The 20,742-nt window shown below is 37.7% G+C and overlaps 1 protein-coding gene across 1 annotated transcript; it reads right to left on the bottom strand.

Moving 5' to 3' along the window:
- Positions 1–7,677: 7,677 nt before the first annotated feature.
- LOC147483826 (subtilisin-like protease SBT5.6) lies at positions 7,678–13,616 on the bottom strand. The gene is made up of 8 exons (XM_086577429.1): positions 13,332–13,616; positions 12,114–12,305; positions 11,255–11,366; positions 10,089–10,659; positions 9,707–9,807; positions 9,242–9,599; positions 8,868–9,081; positions 7,678–8,642 (listed from the first exon to the last, which is right to left on the bottom strand). The coding sequence occupies exons 1-8, from the start codon at positions 13,606–13,608 to the stop codon at positions 8,053–8,055; spliced, it is 2,415 nt and encodes an 804-aa protein (XP_086433555.1). The 5' UTR covers positions 13,609–13,616; the 3' UTR covers positions 7,678–8,052.
- Between the last annotated feature and the right edge of the window lie 7,126 nt (positions 13,617–20,742).

Here is a 20,742-nt window from a genome sequence, read left to right as displayed (position 1 = left end):
GGCTGTATTCAAGCATGAGACTGATCTGAGGTTACTGGCTTATGAGAGATCTAGAGGAGGGAGAAGATCTTTTCATGAAATCCGTATGTTAAAGAACCCAGCGAGCGATCAACCCTTTGATTGGATTCATTGTCAATCCTTCACACAAGTGCTAAACAGGTCTATCAATCTACCCTATTTGGGGCATACCAAGAGAATGAGGTGGTTTACTACATCAACACTCAAATTCTTTCCCCCCCGGGCAAGCGGGCAATCTCACAACAGAAGAGCCTCTCTACGGTACCCTTCCTCGTGATCACTAAACGTTCAGTACCTCTTTCCTTTGAAGGCTGGCTGACTCACAAGTATCAACAGCAGTTACGGGATCACTAGTAGATTATGGCAGTTCATGTTCGGGGACGGGGTCAAGTTACATAATGAGAGAGGCTATCCAAATGATCCGGCGGAGGTAAAGCGCAAGGTAAGTTTTAGCTTCTGTTTCCGGTTTGATGTTTGTGGCGAGGCAAGGGTTTACCGATCGATTTATTTTCTAACCAATCACCATTGGAAAGCACCACGGAGAGAAAGCAAACTGAAGAAGGAAAGACATTAATCAATCATAGTGGGAAGCACCGCAAGCTCCTTACTAAGAGTGCGCTATTTAAGGGGCACGCTCGACAGCAAGCATTTGTAGAAACAGCCTAGTCCAAATAAGAAAATAATGGGATTTATTATAAGATAGGGATTCATCCTAAGAGCAGCGCCAATAAGGAAGCATGGAAGTCCTAAAAAAATATCGAGTGCCATCCTTAGTTCAGATATAGCAGAATCCGGTAGCCGACTCTCATTCTGAGAAGGGAAACCTACCTTAAGAGAAAAAGAAAAATCTAGCAATGTTCTAGAAGTAGCTATCAACGGCAGAGGAAGTTGCTAGCACTATCTAACGACTCTCTTTGTACTAGTGTCATGCGCCGCGATCGCCCTCTAGGAAAGGCTCAACTCAATCCCAACATGGTTCTTTGTAACCGGACGAATTCGGTTGTCACACATAAAATAGATATATAAGGGGATTGTTCTTAAGGTATGTTATTATGTTCCTTCTTCAGGCTGGAAAAGCCTTTATATAGAAAGTGTTGAAAAAGGCAGGAATGTGAGTATCGTAACTCTTTACTACTACATCTTTTTTTACACACAATCGGACAGCCGAGCTCCCAACTTGGACTCTCTTTCAAAGCAATCGCATTCTATATAAAGCTCATAATAAATGAATACCAAAAGGAACAATACATAATGATGGAATATCAAGTACTCAAATTGTAAATAAAACTAACTAGTGAAACTCTTGAAACTGACATTGATATAGACCCGTTACTTGCTAAATGAAACTGACTACAGTCTACAAACAGTGATATAACCCTGTTACTAGCTAAATTCATTGCAGAATACCAGACTAGCTAGTAACATACTAACATGGTCCATAGACATAGTTCACTGACAAACTAGTGGCATACGGTCAAGTCGCTCCTAAGTTGTTTGTGTACAAAAAAAGGAAGCAGACACGACTGAGCCATTACCGCATACTACTTGAGCTGCGTTCACACTAATAAGGCACTCGATGTCTAAATTACTTGAAATTCAAATCTCAATCTTGGCAATTTCTAGCAACTTGTTATTGAGTCATTGCAATAAGCATTAAATTAAATAAAATTGCTGAAAAATCATAAACAATGATCTTAAAGCATGGTCCAATTTTGTATGGAACTGATTTCATGACCATACAGGCATAGGACTAATTAGTTACAACTTACAACTACATGTCGATGTGTAATCAAGTAAACTAGACAAAAATTAGCTGCAAAGGAATAAATACATATAAATTGCAAATGAATTGACATATAAATCAAAGAGGAACCAAGCAGTTGCGTATATTGAAAGGAAGTTACCTGATCTTTATACACTATTTCAGTTCTAAAAATCAAAATCAAAACAGGAAAGAATGAAGAAAGCAAAACGAGTTGCATATGTGTCCTACAACAAAAATATAAAATTTTCAATGAGTAAAACTTTTAGCCATTCAATGACAGATGTGTTAGGTTCTACATGGCCAGAAGTGAACATGGATCCAATTTATTTGAATAGGCTACTTAGCTTAGTTCAATCAATAAAGAAACCCCCGCTATTAAGTATTAAACCAACATAGATTTAAACGTTTACCTCAGAGTTAAACTTAGAATACCCGGTGAAGATTCCCCTGATTAACCCAGAGATGGGCGTTGTCTTCTTCTACCTTCGAATGTGCCAAAAAAAAAAAAAAAAAAAAGGATCTCGTGAGAAGAGGGTTTGGTGAGAAGAAGATGAGATGAGTGTTTGATAATTGAGAAAAACATAGGGGTTTTGAACAATTCTTCTTCAGTTCAGAAGTTATCCCTATGATAATGATAGTTATTTACCCAAATCTAGGGTTAATTGGGCGGCTTCAGCAACAGAAAGGGAAAAGTTGAGTTTTTTAGGTTGCTTTGTTGAAGTGAAGCAATGCATAGAAAGGGGGATTTTGGATGGCGACGAAAAATGGTAAAGATTACAAAGGCTTTGATTTGTGTGAAGATGGGAAACGCATGTTTGAAAGAGGATTGAAGAGATCGAGATAGACGAACCATAAAAAAAAAAAAAAAAAAGAGAATGTGGAATTTTGATCCTCACTTAAATTTATCTTATGTTTTTTGTCACAAAAAAACAACTGGGTTTGCTGCCCAGAATCGAACTGGGGACGTTGAGCAAGTAAACTATCGGTGCGACCAATGCACTACAGAATTCGTTATACTCTCAGTGTTTTCTAACGGATATTAACGTTAGGTTATATAAGAAAAAGTTTATAAAATAATTTAAAGAATAAAAAGAAATAAAGTAACGGATAACCTGATCACTAACGCTTATATCCGTGACAACACTGCTTACGAATATATCCGTTAGTAATGAAAAATTTGGTCTATTACAAATTTACCATTCTGGTGTAGTGTCGTTTCAGTCATGTAGTTATCTCTTTGGGATTCAGACGTTATGAGTCTGATCATACTTGTTTTGTTAAAAGGAACAAGGCTGAACATTGTGTCCTTCTACTTGTTTATGTTGATGATATCATTGTTACATATGCATGGAATGATAATGTTGGTATTACACAGGTGAAATCTGATCTTGGCAAGACATTTGATGTGAAGGATCTAGGGTTGTATAACACCCCGTGTTTTTTTTTATACGTATTTTTCTATTTAATTAATTAATTTAATTGTTTATTTTAAAAATTCGTCGGATTGGACTCGGGATACGTGGGCTTGGTTTTGGGCCCGAGTCGGTGTTGGGCTTGGGTTTCGGACCCAAGTATATAAACACATTGTTCTAGAGAATAGGGTTTTGAAGATAATAAAATATAAAAAATGGAGGCGAGAAAAGAAGCCGGTTTGTTTGAGAGGTGGAGCACGCACGATTCGGGCTAGGAAAATTCGTCGAAATAAGAGTTAAGGTGAGTAGCTATTTTGCTATTTCACCGGATTTATGGTTTTCCGTATCGGAGTATACCGACTAAAGTTTCGCCTATTAATCTTGTTCATTATAATTGATTGTGTTGGACTTCGTGGCTTTTGTTTTATTAAACCTTGTTATAATTGGATTTGATATAAACCGGCCGAAACTTTGTTAATTGGGTAAACCGACGGCTTCAACAGAGCATCAATGGCGTCGATACGTAAATCGCTTTTGTATTTGAACTCTCCCCGGTTTTGGTTTTGAAACCATACTTGTGATGTTAATATTAATTGGTTGTTGGTATATGATGGACGGGATTAGGATTAGGAAATGTTTCTAGTTAAATTTTGAAGCTTTGAAGGTCCATTAATGGCGGTGAGATCGACCAGGCTAGGGGTAACATCGATTTTTGTCTTGATGTTGTGACTTTTGTTTGACTTTTGATGGAATACGGTGGTCGGGTATGGTTTGGGAGCTCGGGGAAGAATGCGTTAATGGCGCATCGCCGCTTCGGGCTCTTGAAGGATTGATTTTTGTTTTATTTTCGTGTGAACTGTTTGGTTGATTGTTGTGTTGATTGTTTTGTTAAAGTGTGAGTGTGGGGATGTGTATGGGGCTGTTGAATGGTGGTGGAAGCCATTAATGGTGGCGGTAAGGTTTTAGATCTAGGTTTGGTGATGTCGGATTTAAATTATTTGAGGAATGTGTGTTTGTTAAAGAGGTAGGGGTTTTTGCAGGGAGTAAAACCGCCTAGTTAAAAATGGGTGGTGTGTGGAGGAGTGGTGGCCGGATTTTGGTGGCTGGTGGAGCTGCTAGAGCTGTGAGGAAGATGACCAAATTTGGGCCTGGGGCTTGGGCCGAAAGGGTTAAGTTTTGGGTTGGGCCAAAACTCTATTAGTTGGTTTTGGGCCCAATTTTAGTTGGTTTTGTTTAGGGCCTTTTTCCAATTAGTCTATGGGCCCGTTTCCTTTGATTTGTGGACCAGTTCAATTTAAGATTTTTGGACCGAACCACTTAACAGTTTTTGGGCCAGTTTCATTTGTTTGATTGGGGCCAGTCCATTGGACTTAAAATAGATCTACATGGGGTGTTTAGACTTTTGGGTTCTAAGGCTTGGGGTTTGGGCTCGACCAGTTGGGTCCGAATCATTACTTTAGTCATGAGCCTTTGAGTCATGCACTTTGACCTTAGCCATGAACCACGACTATGACCCTGAATCTGTTGAACTTGGAAACGACAGTTTGACTTCGACTATGATGGTTGACTTTGACTTTGATTAGGGTTGACTTTGACTAGAGTTGACTGTTGACCAGTTGACAAATTTGACCTTTTAACTCGGATTATGATTTGGGTTATTAAGATAGGTCTAGGGTTATTAGCATACTTGACTTTAGGCTAAGACCTCTATATATACGTGTGTATGTGTATTAACTACTATGTGATTTTGCAGTATTTTATAATATGCAACGTTATGACACTAAGACATCCCTGAAATTAATAACGCGTAAATCAAAAATACAGGAATCAAGATACTCATTCGTTATCTTAAATGATATATACAATAAAGTTCAATAATGCATAAATAAATTTACCTCACTCTTTTAGAACTCTACGACTCAAGTTTTGGAATTGAGTTTTATGATTGTTGATGTCATATGTTAGGTGGGCATTTATTGAATGTGCCATAAATGGCCCGTTAGCGTTATATAGGGGTATTCATTGAATGTGCCATGAATGACCCGGGTATTCATTGAATGTGCCATGAATGACCAGATTGTTTGGATCATTCCTGAGAGGAACTAAGGTATTCCTTAGCGGGTTAGTGGTATTAATTTGATTATGTGAGTGTTTGGGTTTTCTTTTGAATACCTAATATAATATCTACATATGATATATAGAAGTTCTAACTTTCTTTTCAGGAGGGTAGGACTTAATAACATTTTGTCTTGAGGGACGGGTCCTACCCTTATACTGGATGGATATCGGTAAGTTTTAATTCAATGGTTTAGATATTAAAATGAGGTATTATAATGAGTTATATAATGGAAGTCTTGCTTGGGAAGAAATTATGTCGGGTTAAAATGACGGAACTACCGCCTTCCAAGCCGTGAATGATTGAGTTATGGGATAAAATAAAGTGATTGTTTAGATAATTAAAGTATGATAATGTTTATATGTGGTTAGTCTACTCATACCAGCAAATTCCATTTTGCTGACCCATGTTTGCTTTGTTTTGGCAACGTGGGTGTGTTCTTGGGAACATAGGTGGAAGGCAGTGGAACCACGGCGTGTGATTGGGATTCTTGCCTGGAGCAGTCTGGGAGTTTAGTTTATTAAGTCTGATCTTATTGGAAGAATGTAATAACGTAGGTTACATTTTTATATGACATGAGAATACGATGTTGGAAATTGTTATTCTTAAAGTTTTTAATAAAGGGATAGTTGAGGAATTTGGAGTTTTTTGTTGTTAAGTTGATCCTGTTGTGATGTGGGTCTTAGGTTTTGACATGTGTTGTATCCCCCCGTCATAGCCTGGGTTTTTAGACAATTGAACAAAGTGATGGTTGAGATATTTATATTTCAATTATTCATTTATTTTAATTGTTTAGAAAATCGGGCTGTGACAGGTTGCTTCGCTACTTCCTCGGTATTGAGGTAGCACGTTCTCGACATGGGATTTCATTATCTCAGAGAAAATATATTTTGGACTTGTTGAAGGATACGGGGATGTTAGGTTGTAGGCCAGCATCATCGCCTATGGATCCTAACTTGAAACTGTCTTCGGAATCTAGTGAATTGCTTTATGATCCATCCCAATATCAGCGTTTGGTTGGAAGGCTGGTCTACTTGACTAACACTAGGCCAGATGTAGCTTTTGCAGTTAGTGTTGTCAGTCAATTTATGCATGCTCCTCATACATCTCATATGAATGTTGTGTATCATATCTTGAGATATCTCAGATTTGGCCTACTTTACTTGTCAGGTAGACAGTTGGGGTTGTCATGCTATACTGATGTAGACTATGCTGGTTCTAAGACAGATAGATGATCGACATCTGGTATTTACACTTTCTTTGGGGGACACTTGATATCTTGGAAGAGTAAGAAACAAAATGTTACTTTTAGATCTTCTGCAAAAGCTGAATATCGTGCGATAGCTAAGGGGACTTGTGAGCTTTTTTGGCTGCGTTCTCTGTATGATGAGTTAGGATTTCTAATGGGATCTTCTTCCAAGATATTATATGACAACAAATCTGCCATAATGTTTGCTTCAGATTCCGTGCTTCATGAGAAGACGAAACATATTGAGGTGGATATACATTTTATACGAGATAAGGTTAGAGCTAGCGTTATTGTCCCAATATTTGTTCAATCTACATAACATACAACAGTTATGTTCACTAAGCACATTGGACCCTCATTGCTCAAGAGTTGTATCGTCAAGTTGAGCTTGATAGACATCTTCGCTCCAACTTGAAGGGAAGTGTTGGAGTATATTTCCGGATCATCTTCTTTCCTTTAGTGTAATGTAGTAAGGATATTCGTATCTATATATCATACCCTACAATATATTTCCATATTATAATCTTTTGATGATTAATAAGAATGACCACTATCTATTGATAAGATAAGCTAGCCTTTACACAATTCTTCTTAATGAAATGAATGCGGCACAATAGACGTGCTCACTTGATCACAATGTGTTTAAAGTGGAGTTGTGCACATTATTGATGCTAATTTTCATGTTAGTCTCACCAAATAAGCCTGTGTTCATCATGATCAATCATAGTTTTAAAATTTTGTTTATCCTCTCTAGTTTTATGTAGCTTCCAGCAACATTATATAATTCTATATGTTTGTTGTCATGTTCATATATTACTATAGGGAACACAATTTTCCACGGACATTTTTACCATTTCTACGGATTTTCAATGTATTGGACAAAACTACCCTCAAGTTAAAGAGTGGATATTAAGGGTATTTATGTCTAATATACTAAAAATCCGTGGAAGTCGTAAAAACATTCTTGGAAAATTCAGTTCCCTTCATGTATTACACTTACTATTCAAGCCGGTGCTAAGCACCCGTTGCTAGTCTTCTTATGCTAGAAATTGAGAGCCTTAAACAGTTGCAATCGATGTCAGTGAAACACTCATTAGTTAGTGAATTACATTTTGAAAAATTGAACTGCATGATGTTAGAGTGGATCGGATGATCATCTAAAGAGAGGAGCACCCCTGATAGTTACTCACTTACACAAATTTTACTGGAAGGGGCATTAACAAAAATAGTGGTAGGTTCAACAATAAAGTAAGGGAACTGAATTTTCCACCGACGTTTTTGCCGCTTTTACGGATTTTCAGTATATTGTACATAAATACCCCTAACATCCATTCTGTAAATTGAGGGTAGTTTTGTCCAATACACTAAAAATCCATGCAAGTCGTAAAAACGTGGAAAATTGTGTTCCCTCCATTAACTGGTTTAAGCATTTAGCTGCATCCCCTCTGCACTTCTTTATCTCCAAATCCTTACATGTCCATATTCCAAATCTCTACCAGCCTACATTTTTCACAGTTGTATTTCCCAACTTTTCGCGTCTATAACCCGACTGAGATACCGCTATGGGGCTTCTTACAACATGGATCCCATCTTTCCATGTGTATGACCCAAATGAATACCCTCCTGTAGTGCTATTTCTTGCTCTGAGACTTCTCTTTGCTTTGATGGTTATTGTGAAGCTTTGTTTCTCGCCCACACGGTTGAAATATAGTATGTTTGGGGTTAATTTGACTGAAATTCCACGTGGCGCCGTAACACTTGCTCTATACACACTCTTTCTGCCACCAACATTAGTAACAGTCCTCTTCACTATCATGGTACCATTGAGATGGGAAATTGCCAGAGATGGATGGTTGAGATCGTGAACTGAGGGTGGCACCTTTGGACAGTGGAATGAGGGAACAGCTTTCTGGTCTCCAATACTACACAAATAGAGAATGTAGTCTGTGAAAGTAGCATCATATACAAGGCCAGGGTCCGTGGTTTTTGTTGGTCGAACATGGCCCGATCCGAAGTTGAATGGGTTTGCAACCTCTCTAGAGGCAGTAATTATGGGTTTACCAAGATTGTTTGTCAATGTTGCTGCCATAAAACATGAAAAATATAAGAATTACTCAATAAACTTTTTCTGTATATGCAGGGCGGTGCAGGATTCTCCACAGAGGAGGAGGGGAGGGTGGTCTTAATTGCCACTACTATTTGGCTTTTGACTTTTTGTGAGGCTTGGGCAAAGTTATAGTTAACGGGGGGGGGGGGGAAGCAAACTCATAGATCCTCCCGGTGTATGGCTCTGAATATTTTGGTTACCTGTAGTCATGAGAGCAGATCTTATGGCAGCACTACTCCATGTGGGATGAACAGCTTTGACAAGCGCGGCGAGACCAGCTACATGGGGGCATGCCATTGAAGTCCCAGAAATCATAATATATTTCACATATCGATGATCGTATGGCAAACCTGTAGGAGATGTTTTCTCATTCCATGCCGCTAATATGTCCTGTCCAGGTGCTGTTATATCCGGCTGCACGTAAGTAATTATCATGTCCGAACATCAGTACCTCATGTCAATATTCGCAACTGAAGCATACCATGCTCCAGTATTAGAGATGGCCATAATTTTTATAGAACAACAAACTAATGTTTTGATACTGGTACCGTTATGACGAAACTAGCCAACTAACCTTGAGAATATCTTCCATGAGGGAATTTGGACCAGTTGAGGAAAAGACTGCCATAGAAGGTGCTGGTTTAATACCCAAGACTGTGACGGATGGATCAAATTGGGCGATTGAGTTGTTGGATGATTTAATGTAATTGAAAATTGTGGTTGCATCTTTTGCCCCAACTTCTGTTGCTGGAAGGAAATGGGCATCAAGATTTATTTCCTCTCCAAACTCTGCATTGTTCCCTAATATCATACCGACACCGCCAGCTCTTTTCACCTCCTCTGACTTCTTAAGCTTAGCCCCTTCCCCTCTTATGCACAATACAATCTTGCTTTTCGTCTTCTTCGGTGATAAGGAACCTGGAAGGCATTGCCTGCAATAGTAAAAGAAAATTGTGGTCAGTTTCATTGACAATTTAAACAACACGATCTACTTACGAGTTAAAATGCCACATTGTAATCAAGCAAGAGGAATCATTACCCGGCACTAGAATTTTTGGGTACATGGGGTTCAACTACATCACCAGCATAAACTAGAGGGTACATTTTCTTCTTCAGCTTGTATGGAGTTGCAGAATGACCCTTAAAATTGATCCAGACAACGATTGTCAATTCATTGTCACAGATTACATTGTATTATAATCTCCATTCAGAAGACCAAAGTCCAGATTATATTGGCATCTTATAGTTTGAATTTGAACTGGCTTCAAATGAAAGCCCAAGTCATCTTATTTGCTGAAAGTAGCCTTGGTCCGAGCACAAGTTAACCCAGACAAAACAAGTATAAATTGAACCAAAAGTATAACTATTCGATGTTTCATAATTATGAGGGATATAAATATGATCAAAGATAGTAACTCCACCTCGATCTTGACGCCGTTCCCCAACACAAGAGGTGAACTGATGGTTCTGTCAATCGTACTAGCACCAACACTGATGACCCATGGAGCAACATTTTCTACAGTACCAGCAGCAGGCCCACTATTTCCTGCAGAACATGAAACTACAATATTTTTTTTGATTGCGTGTAGTGACCCAATTGCAATTGCATCGCTTGTGTGATTACTTGGCGCATTTGCTCCAATTGATATACTTATAACGTCAACCCCATCACCGATAGCATCATCCATTGCTGCAAGCATGTCGGCTTGGACACAATCGTTACCAGTTACTACGTTCTTATTAATATGATCTATTATTGGCCAACATACTTTGTACATGGCAAGACGAGCAAGTGGAGCTCCACCGGATGCCGTGCCACTTGCAAATCCACCTAAGGCTGATACATTTTCAACCTTTCGGCCTCCAGCAGTGGATGAGGTGTGGGTTCCATGGCCATTGAAGTCACGAGGTGATCGGTAGTCGAAACTTTTATTCAGTTGCCCGTGGAAGAATTCGTGAGCTTTGAGATAGTATCGAGCTCCAATAAGTTTCCTGTATTAAAGTCACGGTGACTTGATAATAAACTTAACAGCTTTTTAGACTCCCCTCCCCAACAAGTTTGCTAATTAGATTTCCGTCCCCAGTTCTTCTATTATTAGACTTCCGTCTCTAATTTCACAGTGACCAAGTCATCCACTCGATTCTGTCCGTTTGGTGCATGTGTAAATACATTTTTACCCCTCAAGATGTAAAATGACCAAAAAGAGGGAAGGATAGATTTGACATTGTACATGTTCCAAACAGACGGAATCGAATCAAAGAGGACTGACTTAGTCATGCTGTGAAATTGGAGACAGAAATCTAATAATAGAAGAACTGGGACGGAAATCTAATTAGCAAACTTACTAGGGATGTAAGTTTAAAAAACTGTAAACTTAATTATGTACATTGTACTTATAATATAAATCAACTGGGGTTTATCCTCAATATATAATTTATTTAAGAGTAATTATTTTGAGATCAAGAGATATATATTACTTGAACACTTGATAACCAAATTTTGCTTTCTAATAGCAATTTGTAAAATAAACATCTTACTTTTCATTGCAATGAGTACTTAAGGTTTCTTTGGCGAAAAAGAAATTACCTATTACAATGTGAGGAGTTGAAAGAATCTCCAGCTTGACAAATTCCTTTCCACGACTTTGGCACAGGCCCTAATCCTTCATCGTTGAAGCTCCTTGACTCCGGCCATATACCTAATATATAGGCAGAAAGACATACGTCACATTTGTCATTATTCGAATTTTACATAAGAGAGCGAGACTAGAGATCGATCAAATCCTCAGCACGGTAGGTAATCCTATATCTTAAGGACGCAGGTCTGAACTTGATTCCAAATTAAAATAATTGTATAAAAGAAAAAAGTAGTATAAAGACCCTGTCTGTTAAATTGGAGAGATTTCTCATTTCATATATAGCTCACCAATCACAAAATCATTGCCCGAGGTCATAACATAAAAATTTTCAATAAAATTGTCGTACATGAACTTCCACGTTTTTATAAGTTTAGGGCATGCCCAATGAACTTTTTGTTTGAATGATTTGGCCATTGTTACCATTATCTTAAAGAATGTGGCTAATTCGATAGGTGCCATATCTGCACCATGTCATTTTACGTTAGTGCACATAGGCATGCATCGGTTTGTATACATAGGCATATTTTGTAACGGAATTACACTGGTGACCCAAAGTAAAATGTTTAATAAAGTTCATGGCATAAATCATTTGAAAACAAAAAATTTTGCCTAAAATGATAAAAAAATGTGAAAATTTATGATACAAAATGACAATTTTATCAAGATTTTCTAATATTTAGCATTATATTAGTGGGGTGTAATAAGGGATTAAGGGAACTTAACAAGTAGTAGAATCTTTTTAGGAAGCAAAGGGAACAGAATTGAAACAAACAACCAAAGACAAGAAGTTATATTATTACCACTTACCAGTGTCTAGTAAACCAATAACGATATCCTTCCCATAGTTGGCTTTTTGCCGGAGATTTCCTCTCATGTCACTAGCAGTACTTCCTCCAAACTCCCTCCCCCCTTCGAGACCCATAAACTCCCATGACCTGGTAGTCTTAAGAGACCATATATTTGGTCTGTCTTGAGCTACTAAAACCACTTCATCCTTATCTGTATACCAATACGTACAAAACAATGCAAATATGTTATATGGACATATATAATATTCTACAATAATATTAAAAATAAATTTTTGTAAGATGCCATTCATAAAGGACTCACAATGTATAAATATCTAAATTTATACCAAAGATTAAGACTTAGCTCTTAGCTCTTAAGTTAGAATAATGAAGAGAGGATGGTTTTGTTTGGTGTTAATGGTCGTTTTTTGCGAGTAAGAAAATGTGTACGTAACCAACACTGTATGAGTGAGACTGGAATCAAGCCACACGTTGATCTAGAGGGTGGCTTTTATAGTCATTAGGAGTGGGCATCAGGTGCGGCATATGTATTGATGAGTACAGATGTGCGATCGTAATAAATGACATGTGTTCGTGAGAGGTACGCGGATAGCAGTTGTACTGATAAGTACAGATGTGCGATCGTGATAAATGACATGTGTTCGTGAGAGGCACGCGGATAGCAATTGTAGGTGTTTAGGTCTATCTGAGTTGGCATAGGGTATAATAATGGTGTTTTCCGTAACGATGGTGGATGGCTATAATAGTGTATGTATTACGGTGGGAAAGGGGATTAAGGATAAAATTGGTAATGATGATAGTAGCAGGTGATGATGTTACAAGATGGGGTCGAGTGACAAGTCACTAGGTTGCTGAATGTGTGAGTGTTCTGATACAGCGAATGCTTAGAGCTGCTTGTGAGTGTGATGGGCGTTCATATGTCTGGGGTCGTATTATTTAGGGGGAGTCATTGCATTGGATGTGAGTCTCGTACACATCACGTGACTGGTGGGATGTCTCATACACAACGCAATAAGTTGTGCTTTTGCATGTTCTCTACATTTAGGTCCCCCTACATTTATACAATTCTATGCGTTTTCATTTTTTTTGTCTGCTTTAAAATATAAATAAAGGCGTCACAAATCAAAAAAATAAAAGCGTACGGAGAAAAATCAAAAGTTAGTTCGAAGCAAATAAATCCCATTTGTATTGTAAAATGTATTAGATATTTAAATACCTGATAAGAGTTTGGCTTCTCCTGCTGTAAGCACGGCAGCAAAACCATTGACACTATTCTTATAACTGTATAGAATATGAGATCCACCTTCTTGTTCATTTTTCTTAACTGAAAGGAGATGCCTGTGGTGAGTGTCTTCAATCTCTTGGTGAGTTTTTGACCCATCATGGTCTCCAAGGTACACTATATACAATTCCCGTACTTCATCACATGAAACTAAAAGAGGGAGAAAAACAAGAAAAGAAGAAAGATGAAGAATCTTGACAAAATTCTTCATCTTTCCCTTTCTGAAAGATATTGTTACATACGTTGTACACAGTATAACTATATGCTTGTGATAGGGTTTTTATAACTATGCATTGGAGGAATGTTTATGGCATGAGAAGTTGAGGTTTCATTTCATTCTTAGAATATTTCTATTTTTCTCACGTGATTATCCTAATTATAATTGGCTCTGTTTACATACATTTCCCTATTATTTCTCCTCTACAACGAACTTATCCCAACTCCTAACTAAAATCCTCAAAATTACTTTTGCTAAATTTAAAACAAATGGTTAGAAGTGACCAAATTGAACGTATCTGGTCCTGTGATGTTGATGGAGATCGAGTAGTATTGTCCAGTGTCTAACAAAGATTAGCATCGAAGAACTGCCTGCCAGTGGATTTTGCATTGCCGGACAATAATCATTCCTGACAGTTAGGCGTGGGGAAAGAAGCTAACAGCTAAGGCAATAAATTCTACGATCGGCTTATGGACCACCATTCTATGCTTAAAATAAATTGGCTAAGTGATTTTTGCATGGACTATCAACCATTCCTGACAAATAGACACAGCCAAAATAAGCTAAAATTCAAGTATTGGATTATGGAATTACTAAGCACGAGCAACAGGAGGAATGGCAAATTGGCAATATTCCTTTGCTAAACGTCTCAATAACATTGTGGGCCAAAACTACTGTATGCTTTGGTGCCTGGGCCTCCGGCTCCTAATGAGCAGTCCCTTCATGGGCCTGTTTATGCCTTTTACGGTATTTCTTAAAAAAAATCAAATCCAAATATTGTTGCCCGTCCAATTGTCATTAGTTGTGCAACTCTTAGTTGTGTGATAATCTTTTATCGAAAAAAAAAAGTTGTGTGATACTCTGATCATCCTCAAATTGTTGGTTTGAAGTTATGAGGTAGGTTGAACATTGTTGTACTTTCTTCTTGTGCATGAAATTTTAGTGATTAAGGACAATGAGCATGGCACCTGAATGAAACGAATGTACGTGACACAAATTGTGTGTTTAAAGTGGAGTATTGCGCATTGATGCCACTTATCATGTAGTATCAGTCGATCATTAGGAGAGTGTCCGCCGTCGCAATTTGGAGCAGCTAAGTTATTTATATGTAAAACAGTAAAAGCAACTTCCAAAAGCAGTTGCATATATATTCTCTAGAGCATAGTACAAAATATCAGGATATAGATATTTATCGATATTCAATTTCTGGATATGTATCGTGGATATATCCTCCTCTTTGGGGATATTTGACATTGTTTCACATGTAAATATCGTAGATATATCCAAAATATCGTCAAATATCGTAGATATTGTGGATATTTATTGATATATCATGATACATTATTTATATTTATTTGAAATATAATGGTAAATATTAAATAAAATTGTTATATACACAAAATATCACAAAATATCTCCAAATATCACAAAATATCATCAAATATCATCAAATATCACAAATATCGTCAAAATATCACTGATATTTATAGTCGTATATATTTCTAAATCTATCGTGATATTTATATATCTTGCTTTGAAATCTGGATAGATATCCTCAAATATCGTGATATATCGAGATATTTTGTACTATGCTCTAGAGCATGTACAGCTAATGGCACAGGTGCTAACAAGGTGCTCAACATGAGCTATTTTAAGGGCTAGGCGATGAGTGTTGCGTTTGCAGGCCTAAGCTAAGCGACAGCGGTAGGGTGCAAGCCAAGGAAGCCTTAGGTGTGAGGCGAAAGGGGCCGGGAGAACCTCGGCACAGGGCCAAGGCGAGCTGATCGAGCCTTTGACTACATAGCTATTTTTGCTTTAATTTGTTTTTCTTCGATAATAAATGACTACATTGCTCCGCGCTAGTCCAAGATATTAAGCGCTAGTCATTCGTGCTTCTGATGCTCTAAATATTTGCCATGACTGACATAAATACTTTGTGATTATGTATTTTGCCATCCTTCGCTGTGTGGTTAAAGTTTGAATTGGCTAATTCACAAGAACTACTATACGTTTACTGTAAATAACTTTGGGAGGTGATAAATAAAACACATTAATGGAACTTAATTTTCTTGTCAATTAACTAAGATCCAGGTCGAACAACGTACGTACAATGAGAACTTAGGGGAGCAAGAATTGTTGTGGATGGATATCATGATGTAGACTAGATCAACACTTAGAACTGATCGAAAATGTGTTGGTTTTAGATCTAAACTGATCGAGTATCCCGGCCATCATCGGAAGATATGTTTCAGTATGCAGAGCAAATGAGCAATACACTTATACAATAATCATCAACCATATCAATGCTCACCCGTGGAACCAATTCAATATAGAGCTAACAAATAAATTTGCAACATCTTCAAATTTATGTGCAGATGCAAGAACCAATTACCATAGAAGCCAAATCGTAAAGTCCTGAATTATTATTAAGGGTAAATTAGTAAAAGACACTTAAACCTTAGGGGCGATTACGTACTTGGCCAGTCGGATAGACGGTTAGCTTGACGTAACGTAAATTTATTTAACACCGACTGAGAAGACCAAGTTAGTTCAGGAAAACCTCTCGAAAAATTCTAAGGTTTCATATAACTGGCTAATTAGAATATTCGAAAATCGAAAAGAAGATAAATAATACATGATAAAATAATTCGATACCGGGTAAATTCGTGTGCGCATAATTAAATACTTGCATAGTCAATAAGAGTCATCACACCAAACCTGAAACTTTAAAACCGGACAAGTCATTCGGCGACAAATCGTAATTTCGATATCAGCGTCTTAAATTTGGGTTGCACTTGGCGAGGGGATTCAAAACTTTGTTGGAGGCTAAATTAAGAGGTAAGGGTAGGATGGTATTTTTATCAAAAAAATTAGAATAATTGCACCAAACAAAATCGCACAACCACAAAATCGCCCCAAATTCTCCAATTTCGCTCAACACTAAAAACCTAGGATAGAGAAAATTCAAATTCGCCCAAAGTCAATCGATTAAAACCTCAATTCAAACACCCAATCCCTAACAACACTAAACGCGAGTGTGGGGATTCAAAAATTGATTGGAAGTTCGTCGTATTCCCGCGAAAGGTGAGTTAATTTCGTCTCAATTTCATATTTAGATTCAATTTCGATGGAATTGGTTGTGTTTGAGGAAAAATAATTGGAATGGGATGTTTTAAATGTCGATAGTAGCTAGTTGGGGAAGGTAGAGTGGATCGAAATTTGTGGAGCAGAAAGCTAAAGAGCTATTCTATCGATTTGGTAAGGATTACAGTATATTTGATCTAATTTAGAGAATTGATGTTAGTTCTAGGCTTAGTTAAGATCATGTTGCATTATGAGTTAAAGAGAAAGAACACCCACTTAGTTATTATGAGATTTAAGGGAATGGAAGGGTGTGGAATTTGTGGTAGTTGAAATTTGGAAGTGATATGATTGGGATTGACGTGAGGTACAGTGCTAGAAATGGCATGTAGCTCTGTTAACTGTAGTTAGATGGAAAAAAAAAAATTTCTAAAACCAAATTCGTAGCGTCGAGATTCTCTCGACTTACGTTAGATAAGAATTCTCGTTCGTTCGATAAATTCTAATAACATACGTGTATATGATGTTATAGGAATTAAATAAGAGTGGATTCGGTTGAGTGGGCTTGATTCGGTTAAGTGGGCTTGCGGATAACGGAGCTTGCTAAGGTAGGAACCTACATACCAATATATAGCATGCTTATTTTCATGCATGATTTGATTTGATTTGATTGGTTTAAATTGGTAATAGATTGTTTACGTATCAACCATGCATGTATATATATGATATTCATGTTTTGCATTGTAGTTTTCCTCGATATAAACTATGTATATGGATAGCTTTTGTGTGAAAAGAAATGAGTTTGTGAAATCGGGATAGTTGGGATTGTTTTCTTTGTTAAAAGAGTAAAACTGGTTTTGGGAAGGGTTATCGTCTCTTATCTCAGTAAGGAAACAGAGAGATGGATTTTGTAATGCGGGTAAGGATTACCCGGTTTTTTGTAAACTAGGTGTGAGGTCCTTGATTGTTCCACGGATGGTTCGTTGTTATTTACGATGATTCGCCGTTTGGGAATCATCGGTTGTCATTTACTATGACTGGCCCGTTTGGGAGTCATAGGTTGTATTACTCGATTGTTGGAAATCCAGGAACTCACACATACAGAACCAACAGTTTTAAAATAAAAACTAAATATATATCTATAGTATTTGAAAATAACCGGTAATACGAGTATATATATAGATATTACTATGCTTATCACGAGGGGATTTAGAAAAGGAATTGTGAATTTCTATAAAGAAGGAATTGTTGTCGCAATTCCAGAGACGGCAGTTCTCTCTAGGATCCCAACTGTGGTGTACACCTTTCGAGGTGGTAGGCCATCTTTAAAGGGATGCATCACAGGATGGAGTATGGGAATTCCCTTTCTACTTTTCTAGATAACCATGCTTGTACGTGTCACGATGTATGGTGCTTAGCTTGTGTGAGGTTACATGTTACCTCGATGAGGTTTAGACGCGAAGAGTGAGAGTTTAGTCCACTCCTGGATGTGTGTCAGGATCCTGAGCAGTCTGCAGTCGTCGAACGGTTGACCACCGTAAGTTAGGTGACGGCCCGTATGGGGAATCGTGGGTCACAGGGGCCCACGAGCCCTAAAAAAGCTTTGGGGATTTTGTGTTAATGCGAACAACAAACATTTCAACTCCTGCGGTAAAATCGGGAAAACAACGGTGCATGGTTCACCTGCCGGAAAGTCTTGAACCGAGATTTGCCTTTGGATCATTGAAAATTACCGGTCATTACCCTCACCATTCTAATAGGATCACGGCACAAATAGTTGTATGATGATTGCGAAAAACTCTATTTTGTATATCAATGAAGCATGTTGAAATGATTTATGCTAGTTAGTGATGTATATATATAGTCACGATATTTGAATACTTTTATGGAAACCCTGCATGTTTTAAATGTTTTCGATAAGTAAACTATTTATTGGTTATGTGCGTTTCTACTGGGCATAGTTGTTTTGCTCATCCTACATTAACATTTCAGCCGAGCCCGTTGCAGAGGAGACATTCCCTACCACCGAAGATGATGGTTATGGGGATTTGGGTGGTTTCCCCCATGTTTGACGAGGGACAGAGTCAAGTTCATATTTTGGGTTGTATAGAGATAGTCTAGTTTATTCTTTTGTTGTATATAGAGAGCATAGCTCTTTTCTTTTGGTTGTATAGGAGAGCTTCGCTCATTTTGGATGTAATACTCGATGTATTGGAGTGTAGTTAATCTTAAACATTTTGGATATGTATATGGACATCACTGTTGTGTATAAAGTTAGGATTTATGTATATGGTTGTTGTTAAGGATGAATTGTGCGATATCCAGGGTTTATGACAGGTTTTGAGTATACGAAACGTCGATAAAACAAAGGAGACTCCGCCGAAATTTCATTAGAATCGGGATAGCGACCGCCTCGAGATTCACGTACTCCTCGTCCTCGGGATGTGTGTTGGGTCTCGGGGCGTGACACAAATCATCTAAATTAGCACAGCAGGACAAGAATAACACAGAAAATACACATATACATCAAGTTGTATCGGCAATACATGGTATATTGTCTTCTGATGCGGTTTTCAAAATGACAAGCAATAGTTACACTGCTTTCCAAATATAAAGTTCGTTGTTAGAGCATTCCCAATGCAAGCAGCAAGTTTTCACCTCCACGTAGGACTATTTGTCCTCTTTGCTATCTTTTTGGTGAAAAGCTACGAAGGGTTGCCCAATGCAGAGGTGACTTTAAAACTTCGAACGGAATGTTTCATACCATCTGAATGTAAAAAATGAAAAAATATCGAAAAAAAACATCAGACGGAAATGAAACATCCCATCCGAAATAAGAAAAAAAACGAAAAAAGTTGAAAAAAACTTGCAGGACGGAATGAAACATTACGTCCGGAAAAAAAAACGAAAAAAATAAAAAATGGACGCGAGACGAAATTAAAAGTCCTGTCCGAAGTTCATAACTCAGCAGCTATCTCTGTAGCAAGTGCTACCCTCATTGTCACTAAGTTAAAAACTACTGGATTTGTCACCTTTGCAACATTGGGCAAGGGTTTTTGGCCCCATAAGGGTGACAAGTCCCTATTTCCCCGCATAGTGACTTGTATTGGGAATGCTCTTATCAGCATGGCAAATGTGATTTGTTCGTTTGGCCGTTATTTGGAGCAATTAGGTCTAGGCGGACTAACTAAAGAAACCTACTAAACCAACTTACTAACTAACCATGTATATATCTTCCTATCTAAAATGTTTTAAAGAACGCGGCTGTTATCTACAGTCGTGCAATAGTACTTTAATATTTTTTTATATAATTCATGGTATCTTCAACCATTTTATTTGGACGGAATTGCCCATACCCATTTGATTAAATTACAAAACACCCAATCAAAATATTAAAGTAAATTTGTAATAATAATAAAGACAATTATGTCATTTAGACCCAACACACTTTTTCCACACCACATAACAACTACTAAACATCATGTGCGGAGCACATGCATCATGCTAGTATTAGAAAAATCTGGGGGTCGATGAACAATAATTTTCACGTACGTCACAGGGGCAAAATTGTCTTTTCTCTCTCTATTTGGGTGGCATTTTGGTCTTTTCACCATCGAAAATTAGACTTTCTCTACGTTTCTCAATTATTCTCTCTCTCGATCTGCACTGGTCTTCTTCTTCATCTCCCGTTTTTACTCTCTATAGTCTATTCAACACTCACCATTTTTTTTTTCGCTTTGTTCAACGAGGGTTTCTCTCCATCTCTCTAAACACCCATCAAGTTAGAAACAAATTGCAGTGAGGGTTGCGTCCTTCGACCCATCAAATAAACTAATTGAAATTGAAGATTTTACAGTTTTCACCTTATTTTTATTTTTTATTTTTCAGTTGAGGAAAGTTCGGATTCTCTCATATATAGTCCATTAATCCATACCCCTCTCACTCTCTCTTCGGGTCAGACGTTCTCATATTTGTGTTGTTGCTGCTATCATGCGTGCTAAGACGTTGTTTTGTCTTCTCAGCAAGGTTTTCAAGGGTTCCAATTGA

The sequence above is a fragment of the Coptis chinensis genome, chromosome 8 (assembly GCF_015680905.1).
Source record: "Coptis chinensis isolate HL-2020 chromosome 8, ASM1568090v1, whole genome shotgun sequence".
NCBI lineage: Eukaryota > Viridiplantae > Streptophyta > Magnoliopsida > Ranunculales > Ranunculaceae > Coptis > Coptis chinensis.
The sequence above is the reverse complement of the archived record's forward strand: the minus strand, read 5'-3'. Positions and strand labels throughout refer to the sequence as shown.